Consider the following 14,667-nt stretch of genomic DNA (forward strand, 5'->3'; position numbering starts at 1 on the left):
CATATCTTTTTTTTTCTCTCTCTTCATCCCTCTCTCATTTCTATTATCTCTCTCTCTCTCTCTCTCTCTATCTTTCCCTCCCTTTCTTCTCTCTTTTACAGTTCCACCGAAGGGAATAAGGTCCCTTCGTCGAAACCCTCATCTTAAAAACCAGACGAAGGGACCATTCCCTTCGCCAAAACTTAGAGAGAGAAGAGACAAAGAAGAGAGAGGGAGAAGAAACAAAGAAGAGAGAGAAGATGTGCAATGAAGTCTCCAGTCGGAGATGTGTTTTTCACTTTTTTTTTCCTGAAATTTTTCTTGTTTTTCCGAAACACCACCCAGAGAAAATGTTTAGGAAATTTTTAATGTACCCAATACAATTATACATCAAATACACACCCACACTAGAGGCACTAGAACGGTAGTTGTTAAAAGAGACTTTTTTTTTTTTTTAGCTTTTGGTGGCTTTTTTTTTTTAAGAATTAAAAATATGAACAAAACATATCTTTTATAGGGATTAAGAAATAGTTATTAGAAATATTTATCGAGTGATTATGGAAAGGCCTTATGGAAAATTCTATAAAACTCCGTCAACATCTTTCTCCACAACTACAAATACCACTAACTACAAGTCTACAACTATTAAATTTTGAGTTCCTTAGATTTCTAGGAGTAAACTTTATCATGTCTTCCTGACATAAAATAATAGTACTTCATTAATGGAAGAAGATGATGGTCTTCTAAATTTGACCAACTACCATATTCACTCAAATAGTAAAAATTTTTGTGAAGACTTGTTTACAGAGGTAAAGTAAAATACTTTTTATTTTTCAATTAAATACAAATCACTATATAGGTGGAAGTCAAAATTTAAATAACCCAATAACTTTTGGTATGTTCAACAAAAAAAAAAAAGTACTAAATATTTGGTTAAGACACGCAAAAATTGAAAGATCGATATTTTATCACATGAGAATGAAAATCTCATTTGAGACTTGACACGTATGACTAATAGAGTCGCTTTTAGTTTGCATTAGAGACAGGACCGACCCTGGGCCTAGGCGACCCAGGCGGTCGCCTAAGGCCCTGTAACATTATGTATATAGATAATATTATTATATGTGTAATTTTATGCACATGTACATCACTCCCATGACTTGCATTTTATTTTAGATGATTTTTTCCTGCTAAAAACAACCTATTTAAGAGTAAAAGTCATAACATTTAAACTTAATTCAAAAAATGAATTTAAACATATATTCTTATATTTTAGTTTATTCTCTTGTCTAATTTCTCTTCAAACTCCAATGAACATGTCAACTATTATATTTTTCGCGACTTAAAGTGTAGGGGACACCGTCGATACGTTCGCCTAGGGCCCCCCAAAAGTCAAAGTCGATACTGATTAGAGATGTTCTTACACGGTTGGTAGGAATGTAGGATCATGGCTAAACCTTTTCTACGTCTTACATAGACAGAGCATCTCCGATGCAAAACTAAAAAAAGAAAAAACAAATTGTCTTATATGTCAATTCTGATATAAAAGACAACTCCAATAAAAGTCTCCCATATCGAGTTTCTTTTTAACACATGATCTTAAAATCATTGAAATTGAGTTTTGGAGCACTAAAAACCTAAAAAACTGAAAGTGACACGTAAAAGTATTGCATTGTTGATGCTTTAAGGCGCCAAAACCCACATTCTTCTTGGGTATCCAATATTCCTCGCAAGTCGTAAGGTTCACTAATTTTCTTCATTTCCCATATAGGATTAATGCTGTTAACTCAACTTTCATCATATTTGGGTTGTTTCACTGACTTGTGATTTATGAAAATCTTCAGTAAGATCAATGATATTATCAATGGGTATTGTTTGTACTAGTAAATTAGTCAATGGTTCATGTCATGATTCCATCAACAAAAGAAGAAAGTTGGAAAGAAAAAGTGGATAGGAAAGATGCACGTTAAGTGTTTGTCATAATATCTGATAGAAGCTAATTTAGCTTACAGAGTCAGGTGGAAGACTGGGTATGAACTGGTGTCTTTCTGTAACCCTATCCTTGTTCCAAACTCGACGAAGCCCAAACTGAGATTGCTATTAGTTTGAAGTTACTGCATTTTTTTCGGTACGAAAGAAGAAGAAGAAGAAGAAAGAAAATGAACAAGAAATGGCTGAACAGCTTCTCTGTTTGGCTCTCAATCGTTACACAAACAAAACCCTTTATGTATTAGCTAAGACTGTTCATGCTAGTGCTCTCAAAACTGGAAATTTTGTCTCAAATCTCAATTTTGCCACAAGGATACTTGTAGCTTATGGTAAGAGTCGTGTCACCGATGATGCACGTAAATTATTTAATGAAATGCTTACATGTCTTCCATTAGACGTAATTTGCTGGAATTCAATAATATCGGGCTGTGTTACGAATGGAAGTGACCAAGAAGCCTTCCAATATTTCAAACAAATGCAGAAGCATACTCAAAGTGATGATCATGGTGATTATAGACCCGACTCTTATACGATATCGAGTCTTCTTTCTTCGACATATTGCCTAGAACAGAATATACTCCTGGGCGAACAACTTCATGGGTATGCAATCAAGACCGGAAATTTATCAAACGTCTCTGCCGGTAATGCTCTTATCACTTTGTATGCTAGATGGTGTAGAATTTGCCACTCAAAGCTAGTTTTTGAGTCCATGCCCACGAAGAACTATGTATCGTGGACTGCGTTGATATCCGGTTGCGCTCAACAAATAGGCTATGAAGAAGAATCTTTGAAGCTTTTTGTACAAATGATGAGAGAGAATCAACAGAGACCTAATCAGTATACCTTCGCTTCCATTTTTAGTTCGTGCGGAAAGTTGGCGTCTCTCTCTCAAGGAGTCCCATTCATCTCAGTTTCTCTTAAGATTGGTCTTCTGTATGATTTACATATTCAGAATTCAATTCTCGGGTTCTTTTCAGAGTGTGGCTGCATTGAAGAAGCTTTAGCAACATTTCAGGCCATAACCAATCCGGATCTCGTCTCGTGGAATTCACTCTTAAAAGGTTATTCTCAACAAGGAAGTGGGCGAGAAGCTCTGCAAGTTTTCAAAGAAATGCAAGAAAGAGGTGAAAAACCAGACTCCATTACTTTCCTTTCCACCATTTCTGCTTGTAAACATACAGGAATGGTTGCGGAAGGGCTCGAACTTCTCAATAAAATGAAGCTAGATTATGGGATTGAGCTCCAAGATGAGCATATTTCATGTGTCGTTGATCTATTAGGCCGAGCTGGTCGCCTTGATGAAGCAGAAGAATTTATAAGAGGAATGAAATTGAATCTTGGTCCTTCGGTTTGGAGAACACTTCTTGGAGCTTGCAGAATCCATGGAAGAACAGATGAAGTAGCAGAATTAGCATCATCAAAGCTTCTTGAACTAGAACCTTATGATTCAGAAGCTCATATTGTGCTTTCCCACATCTATGCAATGAAGAAACAGTGGAATATGGTGGCGAAAATGCGGCATCTTTCTAGAGAAAAAGGAGCAAGTAAGGAACCCGGGTGCAGCTGGATCGAAGTGCGAAATAGTGTCCATTCTTTTGTAGCTGGTGGCTTCGGTCATCCTTCCATTAGTGAGATTCAAATAATATTGTGTGAGCTTACAAACCATATTCATCATGTCAAGTATGAATATCAGAGCATATATAGTGTTTAATGTTGGAAAAAAATTCTACATCTAATAGATCAAAATTCTTGAACTTCATCTTGGAACAAACATAGTAGACATGGAGGCAGAGTGTGACATTAGTGTAGTTTTTCTAGTAATTCCACGGGATACACTTCTTTAGTTCTTTGTGTCCACTACATAACTTCCATGGAATTCGCAGAAATGAACACGGCCCCATAGACTATATTTCATTTCTATCAACCAAACGTATCAGACGTGAATATATGTTTTGGTGGAGCAAAGTTACTGTAATACTCTACATATACTCTCTGTTGCAACGCGTATAATATCTGCCTTAGCAAGGTTTTCAGTCTAGTTGGTCAACATACAATGAAGATAGTTTATAACAGAATTGTTTCATCGGTGAAATTATTTTGTATCGTAATTTTTTAGACAATGTCAACTATATCATTCAAAAAAAATGTTGAAACTCTGGAAAGAAAAATTGAAATAGAATCTTCAATGTTTGACCCAAAAATGTATGTTCTTGAAAATAAAAGAAATATTCCTTTTACCAATTTCAGTAACTTTTTTTTTTTTTTACCCAAAACGTTATTAGTTGAGTGAAACACGGTTCATTAGCTAGATGAATAAGTTTTGACGACTCTTTAACAAAGACATTATTTTTATATCAGTTGACTTATATCGCTTGGAAGTGCTATTAAAGATGAATTATTTATTGTAATTCAAAAAATGAAAACCACTTGATAAGTTTTTTAACATTTACACAAGACACCCTTAGGTTTCTCCTCTATAAACAACTCCTTTCCTAACATATGGCTCTTTTCGAGTTGGGCATCATATTTGTTTTTTAAAACTTCGATTAAAAAAGTCATGTTAGTATTAATATGTTCTATGTTTATTTAAGATTTTTGTTTTTTTAGCACTAATGAAGCAAGTGCCAAAAAAATAATTTCAAGTTTATAATCTTCCTTTGTGGCTCTTGTGGTTTTCATTGACTTTAAACTTGAATATATTGCATCTTGTACTTCTCTCTACCCAAATATGATAGATGAACAAGTCAAAACCGAATGTGTAGATATCGTGCAAACAACTAGTTGCGTAGATAAATATTTATTTTGCTTTTGGTAAACTACTAAAATTTGACCACCACCTCCCAAACAAGTGGTGTAGCCCTGCTTTCTAAAATGTGTATTTTGATATCACTCCCGTCACACTTTCCCTTCTCAAACACCAATAAACATCATAAAGTCCGTCTAAAAGATTGCAGCCTCCATATTACCAACAAACCTGAGGGCATTTCAGTATCGTACAACAATTGTTTGTTAGGTCAGTAATTCCTTCCCTGTTTTATCACTTTCCCACCTATTACTGACCCAAAAAGAAAAAAATTCTGTCGCCCTAATTTCAATTCAATTCTTCCATTATCCGAACTTCAGTCGTGACTAATATTCTGTCGAAATAGGTTTTAGATTACAAAAATGCGGCGGAGGAAAGACATAATAAAGAAAATCCTACAAGGGATTCATTTGTATTACAAACAGAAATTTAAACTGCAATCTAGAAGTTCTAAAAAGCAGACTAATAAATGTACAAATTTTAAAATTTAACAGCGAATGGGGGATCACACTTACATTGATGCAGAAGCCTAGGGTTTGGTATACCTTCAGCCGATCTCCTAATGTTTTTATGGGCATTTTCGAAGGTTGTTTTTCCGGGAAATAATCCCGAAAATGATAGAATGGATATATCGATGGATCTGAACAGTGATCCACATTGCAACACAACAGATTATATAAGAATAACTCAAGAGGGCAATAATACCTGTTTGGTTGGTTAACCTAAATTTTTGCTATTTCCAGGTAACGATCTTAACATCGGATGGTGCCCGAAGTTGCTGGTGGAAGCGTTCCCTTGAGCAGCAGAAGCAGGGAACATACCAGTAGGGGTGGGAGAGGAGAACGAGGTAGATGGGGGCGGGTTAATGGCTGATAGGGGCAACCTGGGGCCATAACCGAACACAGGTTGCCTCTGCATGAATGGCATTTGTGAGATGTTTGGCTGGTTGTTATATCCAGGGATGTTTGTTTGCTGATTTGGTGTGGTATTAACAAACTGTTGCCTCTCATTAACGGCATTGTTCGCCATTGGACCAGGTATGTTAGGATTACTGGTGGCTCCAGCAGGTAAAAACCGGGTCGATGAAAGACGTGCCCTCTCCACTGCAAACCTCTGTCGTGTCCTCTCTACCTGTTCACATTCCCTTGCCAGCAAGCCTTCTAGCTCTGCAAATTGTTTCAGTTTCAGCTCTAGTCTTTTCAACTGCACCAACAAAAGCAAAACTTGTAACTGACAGAACTGATACAAACAGTAATAAATTCTTTCCTGACCTCAAATAAAATATAGGTAAAACTCATTTCATCAATTTAAATAAAGATCCACCGCCTTTGGAGCATAGGCTTTAGAAACAAGGGCCATCATAAGAATGTCAATGACTCAACAATACTAGATGGCCTCACGTCTCAAGGAATTAGCTCAATTCTACTGCTATACCGTTACGCGTAATTGGTATTTAATCTTAGCATTAGTTATCTTATGTACTAAGACGGGATGCTCAGTTTGCCTTCTGTATGTGCAGGGAACTAACAATCCATGTCTTCATATTTCAGTATTAAGGTCCTAATAATATTTTGCCTAAAACACGAGTTACTTTTTCTATTAGGAATCTTTTTGCTTGCATTTTTAGAAAAAACTTGATTAGTAACCTTTAGTTTTTAGATTTACATACTTATTTGTTATTTCTATCAGGTTAAGTTTTTCTATTTATACTGTTATTAGGCTTGATAAGGAGAACGGTATTATCCTATAAACTGGGCCACTCCCCTACTCCAACATACAATTTATTATGAACTTGTGTAAATGGACATAGAGATCCTCTCCTCTGAGTTAATGACGGAACAAAGAGATAGAAGAAAATGAAAGAGAAAACCAAAGACCAAGTTCTCTTATCTAGATCGTCAAAGCTCATAATCTTACACATGTATTTCCTCTAATCTTCCATGATTCCATCTCTACTTTAGTAGTCAAATTCAAACTCGACTAACAAAGGAAACTATTTTCTATTTGGTCTTTATCTCGTCTATCTTGGTATCTTCTTTCTCACTTTCCTCCCCTATTTCCCTCTTACTTCCCCCTTAGTGAAGCTTGGGGTTCACTAAACGTGAAATGTGTTATCAAATACTTTAAAGTAGTTCCTACAATTATTTTATGGGCCCTTGCGCATGGCGTTAGACCATATATTCCCCAATTGTAGAGTTGAACTCATGTTGTATAAAGTTAAGAGAAACGAAGCAGAATCTGGAAACACTTGATAATAATTAGCAAACCAATTACCTGATGATTTATGACATTGGCAGCCAGTCTCTGAATTTCACGTTCTTCATGGTCCGCAAAGAGTTTTGCCTTCACTGCTGCAGCAGCTAGGCCAACTTTTGCTGCCATCTTCACAGTTCTAATAGATAAAAGTAGGAACATATCAAATAGAGTATCAGATCAGAAAGTTCAACAAGCAGGTTATGTGAGAATAGTTCCACATGAGAGAAGGGGTAACTAGCAACCAAGAATATAATGTATAGGTCCTCTCCACTCATTGCCAATTGGTTTTGAGTTGGATGACCACAAACTTAACAATATGAACCAAAAATATCAGAAGTTACTGAAGCCTTTATATTTCTCAATAACATGACCATTGAAACGACAAACCTATTAGACTGTTTAGTGACAAGAATTGGATCTTACCTGCCATCAGGGATAAGGTCTTCTTGTATGGCGCTGTTGGAAGTAAGTAGTTGGTGATCTTCTTTTGATAATGCCTCCAATGACCCATGAGCACAGGCAGCGGCAACTCTTGGGCCTACTGCGTAAGCCAGAAATGAAACCTAAAAGTTCTCCAACTGTTAGACTTAAAAGTACCAAAGAACATCAACAGATATCCAACGAATGTTGCATTTAAGTAATAATTGTCAAGAACTAACCAAGAAACCAAATTTCGACTACCAGCAAATGCACACGTTAATAATTTTCTCATGTCCGAGAAAGCGTTTAAGTACATGTATTGATTAAGAATATTAAGCTCTTCCGGAATCTTTTGATTTGCCTTCTCAGTTAATGAGTTATTTTATATGATTTGGAGTTTATGCGACAAGATGAACACCACCAATACCTTTTTTGTTTGTGAAACACGTAACACTTAATCTTATTGAGGCAAAGCCTAGCTTTTTCAAATAAGACTTCCTTGAGGAAGAGACAGTTTTTAAACACATTGACTATCAGTGCTATTCATTATTCATGATCAAAGTTAATATCCGCAAATCATTCTAGATGAATGTCCTACTAATAAAAAAGGAGAACGTCGAATGTGGCCCAAGAAAAAAAAATGGGTTAGGTCTTACCTTAATTCAGACAGAATGCCTTACATAATGTACATACACATGTTTTCATGGGACTATTTGTTTCACTAAATAACAATTTAAGCCGGGCGGTAGGCCTAAAGGAGTAGAGAGTCCAATGACAAAGTCAGAAAACTAAACTTCACTTTTGGAAGTGTTGAATTTAGTGGTTTACAGTCTATACGTGGAGGGGACAAACAACAAATGTAGTTCGGATCTCCATATGCATTTGTTTCAAGGTTTAATGCTCCGAAATACAACATACACACACATGCATTGTGTATCCGATTCCTCTTATCGAATTTTGAGCACCTAAGATTTGAGCAATAATTTCACTACTTACACCAAAAAAATTCTTAGAATGTAATTAACCTCAAGATATTTATGGTTACGATTTGAGCTCTGTAGAGGTGAACTGTTTGAGAGTAAGTTATTTGATCCTACGATAAAGAGCCAGAAACACACAAGCCTTTGTGTCACTGCATGCAATTGTTTGACTGCATGCAATTAGTGACCTAAGTTTGAGAAGGTTTATGTTTAAATTCAAACTAATGAATGTGGTCTACTATGGATGCGAAGGAGATGAGTCGTCCATCACTATTGGAATGTTTGAGCGTGCTATGCTACTAATCTCAAATTGCAGCAGTGATACAATTGAATCAAGAGCAGCGACGTATAATGTTACGTAATTGAAAGTCTGGAAGAACATTTATGTGCATATCAGCAATGTTTAAGAAAGCGTTTTTCTGCCTCGATGCGGTTTTCTTTGACAGTGCGAGGCGGTGCCTCGAGGCAGTTAAGAGGTGTAGCTTCAATTACATATAATTTAATGTAGTTATATCATTTAATTCTCTATATAGAATATTTTATTGAATTTGTTCATAGTAGGCATAGTAAATTAGTTTTTATAGTAGGGTTTAGGGTTTAAAGTTTAGGGTTTAGGGTTTAGGCATATGAATGCTTTTGGTCACCTCTATCCTTCTGACTACCTCTACACGTTATATAAATAAGAGGAAAGAACAACAAAATTTTGGTATAAGTTTTGATGCGGTACATCTATATTTTGCTTCGAGGCGTGCACATTTTATGCGCCTTTGTAGACATTGCATAAGCTAGTCCTTGTAATTAAGGTTATATCTTCCGTAAGTTGCTTTAAGTCATCTAAATATCCAACTGCTCTAAGTGACTGTAAATCTAGGGTAGGTTCCCTGGTTTTCCCTGCGCAGAGGTTTTTACAGCACAAATATACATGTTGCAGCTATGATGTCAATACCTCCTTGTCTATTCTACTCACCTCTTGAAATACATTAGCCAAAATCACAACAAACATCTGAAAATAGTCGTTGACTACCACTACTTTTTTGGGGTTATAACCGGATATAAAAATCAATCTGTAGCGCTATGTCAACAGTCAGGTCACTGAATTACATACCAGAGACATCACTGGATTTTCTGCAGTTGCAAATGGAACCCTAAGCTCAGGATCATTTTCAACTCCTGGCAATAAGACCAACCATTAGAAGAGGAACATAACAATAACACAAGAGAGTACAATCTGACATTACTTCCATAAGAAAGTATTACAGCACCAGGGCCTACCTACTGAATCGCCATTAGAGCTAGAGTGTAGATTTCCATTTGACGGATTAGTTGAAACAGATGTATTAGGAACTTCAATATTTTCCAGCAGGTCCTCCTCCACAGGAAGACGAACAAAATGTGTGGCACATTGTGCTTTTGACTTGGTACCGACATGCTCAGCGATCTCGTCCCAGTTATTATTATACCTTTCCACAGCCTCGAGCAAAAGAAGGGTTTCCTCATCAGTCCAACTGTCCCCATCAGAATTACACAAATCCTTTATAGAATCCACTCTTATAAAGTCTATGCTTGAGTGACCAACAACAAACCTCCCCCCGTTGAAGCAATCTGAGCAGAGTACTATATCAACCTGTCAATAAAATGTGGATTTAGTCTTGGTGGAAATGGGATCAGATATTACATATAAATATACAATTAGAAGCAAAATCTCGAAAAGAATTATCCAATGCCAGAACACTGATGATGTAAAGCAGCCCAGCCACCCCCACCCCCATAAGAAATCCAAGTTTCTATTTCTTATTATTACTTGTTTCCTTTACTTATAGAGTGTTTTAGGATAGTTGTTATTTTGTTCCAACATAATTTCTAAATCCTAGAGTTTCCTAGACTAAGCGAAGTTGAAAATAGAAATTGATAAGGACATCTTTTCTTTTAGAAGGAAACAAGCACCCACAGAACGTATAGTATTTGATAACATGTAACCCAGGAAGGAAACATTTTTCCCTTATTAATCGAACCTATAAGATTTGAAATATGTAGAGTAGAGTTTAGTGGAGTCTTTGGAGACACATCTTAATTGATTATTGAACTATTTTATTTAGTTGAAATATGAAAGTTTGCTAGATTTTAGTCGTAAAGCTCCATTAATAATAATAATTATAGGTTCAATGGTATGAGAGGAAAAGTTGGAGACACGAAGACGAATAAAAGCAATAGAAAAACAAATGGGCAGATGATGGTTTTACTCCAAAGTCTTATGTGTAGCCGCCATAGATGTTCGGCCAAATGGCACCATATCACGGCCCATGGCAAGCGAAAGAGCTGCCAGCAGCAGTAAAACTGTAAAAGTACGGTCGTAATGGAGGAACCACTGATAAGCACCCCGACAATTAGTATTATTGAAGCCCGACCAAATACTCTGCTGAACCACCATTGGTATCCAAAACATAGCTAGGGAACTGAGGTAAATCCAGTACAAACCAGGCCAAAAGAGACTGATTTTCTCGGCCCTAACAAACCAAATATCAACTCCGTGCCATCTTTACCGGCAATATAAAGGATCATATTTCGAACTCGAACTTCATGGTTCGTAGGAGTTCTGACCGAAGTCATCAGAAACGTGAAGGAACCAACGAGTCACAGTTTGGCGATTGCAAGTCGATATGAAGGATAATACGAGAGTGACCTTTCTTTCAAGCCGGGAGAATGATGTAAAGCAGGCAGTCAATTCGACTCATTACAAAGTCAAGTTTCTAAATTTGAAGTGACATATTTTTTTTTTAAAGTTACAAATTTCCTTTGCTGCTTGCTTTGGGGGAGTTGTTTTTTATTCTTCATCATTCCTAAATCGGGAAGTCGAGGTAGTATCTAGAAGTCTACAAGCATTCTACCACTATAAATAGGACATAGAGAATAAAAAAAAGTGTCTCTCTTTTAAGTTAGATGAACTACCACTATACGTAAAGAAAACTACACATCACTCTCATGTGTGAACCTCTGAATAATACTCTTGTGTACGCGATCATGACAGCTGACTTCATCAGATTGGCAGATGAAGTGTAATGTGGTGTCCTCATTGTTAGGAATGGAGTGAGACGACTGTTCTCATGTATTTACCCATGAGATAGAACCCAAATCCTTATCCCTAAAGGGGTTTTCTCAAGCCTTAGAAGCCACTAGATTCGATCATTAGCAAATAGTTTAAGCAGCATTAGAAACTGAACATTAGTAAAATTGCAGGTATCCGAAACATTATTTGCTAAAGAATGTTTAGCTTTACCATATCTCTAAATTGTACATTGACAAAATAAACCTACCTTACCTGTCTAGGGAAATTACTATATTACTACAGAAGCAAGAAGTGAAAAGAATTACCTCCTTCTGTGACTGATAATTAACATGACGCAAGGGTCGAAAACAGCAACTGCAGTTGTTTTCAGATAACACTTCCCGGAGTCTGCTTTCCAGATCAGAGACCAAGTCACCAGAACCTAATGATGATGAAGGAATTTGACCTGGTCTGGAACAGTTCTTAGGCTTGTCGAAGTGGATCAAACTATCAATGGACTTTAGAGCACCTGATGGAACACGAAGCTCCCCATTTTGCTCCTCCAAGTAGTTTGAACCAATCATAGGCTCACGATTTGGCGCCGCAGCTGTGTAATTGATAATTCCCCAGTGTTCCAGAAACCGAAATATCTCGTTCAAGTTGCTTGCATCAAATTGACAATCCGTAACAGTTAGCCTCTTCTCTGGATTCTCCATGTACTTTTGTATAATTTTGTTTCTACATTCCATGTATTTCTCAGGTGTGTGATCAGCAGACTTTCCAGAAAAATAATGTGGTACTGTTTGCCGCTCCAATCTATGAACTGAATTTGGGGAAAACCAATCTGCAAAATAATATAAAACCAATGTAAGAAATATATTAATACCCAATACATCATTGCAGATTTTCGATGGAGGAAAAGAAATTCACAATTGAATCCGACAAGAGCAGAAAACTAGTTCACCAATTTAGAAACTTTAGGGCATAAAATGACTTAGTAACTGGTCAGTATACATGAACAGAATATATACATATGTCATTTATACAGAACCAAATTTGTATACACATAAGAGAAAACCAGATTAACAAACTGAAAAAGGCAATTGAAAGCCAAACTAGGGCACCGGCCACAGTAAATCACGGTAAATCACTTGATAACTAAACATAGAAACCCAATTCAACAATCAAAGCAAATACAACTCAAAACCAACAAAATTAGGGCAAAAAATCACTTGAAGGAGAGATAGAAGAACGAACCAGCGTGCATCGGTATAACAAGCTCAGCACCATTATCATCAAAACGTTTAACAACACCTCGGCCTTCAATAATAGGTGGCGGAGTACAAACATAAGACGAGGAAGAAGAAGAAGAAGATCCATCGAACTTATCTTGATCTGCCGGAACTGAAGATAAAGCTTGAAGCTGTCCGTACGAAACATTTTCAAGAGACAACAACGATGATGGTGTAGTATTTTGTTGATGATGATGATGAGAGAGATTACGATTTTCAGCAAGAACAATAGAAATTACTGAAGAATGTGGACGTTTAACATCTCGTTTAATAACAAGAGGGAAATTAGAGATTCGTATAGTACCAGTACTATTATCATCTGATAGAATTTCTTCGTTGATTCGATTATGAGAAGAAGTAGGTCCAGTTCTGAGATTTAGGTCTTCATCTTCGTTCATTTCATCAATGAGTTCATCGTTGATAAAATCTTCATCTTCGTAATCATCATCATCTTCAGTTCTTCCACCTTTTTTCCTTCCTTTCTTGTTCTTCTTCTTGTTGGACAAGGAGAAAGAAGCTCCTCCTGACATTGTGAGAAAATGAAATCAAACAATCAAGTGGGCAGTGGTGGGAGTAAGAACAATTTGGGGGGGAATTTTTGTTCAAGGGATTTCAACTTCTTACTGAAAAAGAATAGAAGCGAGAAATTACAACTAATGGGAAAAGAAAAGACCGCATAATCAAAACACAAGGGAAGTTTATTTTCCTAGGGTTTAGCTAATATAGAAAATGAGTACTGAGGGTCAGCCACCAACTGAAAGCACAATGGGTACGAGATTCACGTCTCAAAATCCAAAATATTGCACACAATAAAAATAAACAACTGATTTTCTTTATATAACTAAATGTTTGCCTCAACAAAAAAAAAAAAAAAAAAAATGTTTGCGATTATTATATATAATCATTACGGCTGTATAAAATAAAATAAATATCTCTAATTATCAATCAGGTCATTTCTTTATACGAACAAAAAAATCATTCTCTAAGGAATAGATACATTTTTTAGGGGTCTCCATTGTTTTGCTTCTTCTTCTACTTCGTCCGTATTTGACATCAACAAAAAGTTTGAGAGCAGCATCAAGTTTGTTCATTTTCTTCCTCTTCCCTATGACCATCTTCAATAGTTGTGGCAGTAGGTTGGTAGTTCATGATGTCGAAATTTTGGTATCTTGGTTATCACACGATAATGATCAAATCTCTGACTGTTTCACCCTCGATCCCTGGTTACTCTTGTGAAAACTCAGTTTGGGGGTACCTGTAAAACACTTTGACGTTCTACTAAATAGACATGTATGTGTACAGATTTTATAACATCATATTTTGAAATTCGTTAAAATGCAAAAAACAAGACAACCATGAAGTTGAACGTCACCGGATGTGTTGGAGAATTATAATCATGTTGGCAATAAAGTGACGAGAAGTGGGATAAGTGAAACAGTCATTTAAGTTATGGAGAAGATTTGAGGCCGATATCTAGAAATAGGGATGAGCAAACCGAACCAATTGGCCGAATCAAACCAAATTGAACCGGACCAATCGGTTTTTGGTACGAATCGATCACTATTCGACTCGGTTTGGCCGAAAAACCGAACAACTTAAATCGATTTGGTATGGCTTCGGTTTGGGTTTCTAGAAACCGCCCAAGCTGAACTAACTGAACCCTAAGGTATTTATCAACTAAACTTTAGTAAGAAGTTCTGAATATCTTTATTATCTTAAGTTAATAATAGTTTAATAAAGTTAAAATTGTTAAACTGAAAAGGAAAAGAAATTAAAAGAACCCTAATCAAAAATAAGAAATTTATTTTTTGTGCAATGAAATTGTGTTCGGTTAATCGGCGGGCCGAACTATGTCGGTCGGCCGAATAATCGACTCGACTTCTGCCAACGATTTAGTCAAACCGT

At 36.4% G+C, this 14,667-nt stretch overlaps 2 protein-coding genes across 2 annotated transcripts; one reads left to right on the top strand and one right to left on the bottom strand.

Moving 5' to 3' along the window:
• Nucleotides 1-1,418: 1,418 nt before the first annotated feature.
• Nucleotides 1,419-3,727, top strand: LOC147551871 (putative pentatricopeptide repeat-containing protein At3g25970). Its single transcript, XM_086669386.1, has 2 exons — nucleotides 1,419-1,472; nucleotides 1,714-3,727. The coding sequence occupies exon 2, from the start codon at nucleotides 2,150-2,152 to the stop codon at nucleotides 3,677-3,679; it is 1,530 nt and encodes a 509-aa protein (XP_086525512.1). The 5' UTR covers nucleotides 1,419-1,472; nucleotides 1,714-2,149; the 3' UTR covers nucleotides 3,680-3,727.
• A 1,329-nt stretch (nucleotides 3,728-5,056) lies between these two features.
• Nucleotides 5,057-13,861, bottom strand: SWI3C (SWITCH/sucrose nonfermenting 3C). Its single transcript, XM_086664992.1, has 7 exons — nucleotides 12,728-13,861; nucleotides 11,797-12,314; nucleotides 9,700-10,051; nucleotides 9,533-9,597; nucleotides 7,451-7,590; nucleotides 7,046-7,163; nucleotides 5,057-5,974 (listed from the first exon to the last, which is right to left on the bottom strand). The coding sequence occupies exons 1-7, from the start codon at nucleotides 13,290-13,292 to the stop codon at nucleotides 5,489-5,491; spliced, it is 2,244 nt and encodes a 747-aa protein (XP_086521118.1). The 5' UTR covers nucleotides 13,293-13,861; the 3' UTR covers nucleotides 5,057-5,488.
• Between the last annotated feature and the right edge of the window lie 806 nt (nucleotides 13,862-14,667).

Source organism: Eschscholzia californica, unplaced genomic scaffold, assembly GCF_041429995.1.
Source record: "Eschscholzia californica isolate CP2 unplaced genomic scaffold, dmEscCali1.0.p SCAF_3, whole genome shotgun sequence".
Classification (NCBI taxonomy): domain Eukaryota; kingdom Viridiplantae; phylum Streptophyta; class Magnoliopsida; order Ranunculales; family Papaveraceae; genus Eschscholzia; species Eschscholzia californica.

Excerpts from the sequence above, each read along its gene's own strand:
- LOC147551871 (XM_086669386.1), top strand. The coding sequence starts at position 2,150 with ATGGCTGAACAGCTTCTCTGTTTGGCTCTCAATCGTTACACAAACAAA.
- SWI3C (XM_086664992.1), bottom strand. The coding sequence starts at position 13,292 with ATGTCAGGAGGAGCTTCTTTCTCCTTGTCCAACAAGAAGAAGAACAAG. Across the intron at positions 7,591-9,532 it reads AAAATCCAGTGATGTCTCTG|GTTTCATTTCTGGCTTACGC; the intron begins GTATGTAATTCA and ends GAGAACTTTTAG. Across the intron at positions 5,975-7,045 it reads CCAATGTCATAAATCATCAG|TTGAAAAGACTAGAGCTGAA; the intron begins GTAATTGGTTTG and ends TTGTTGGTGCAG.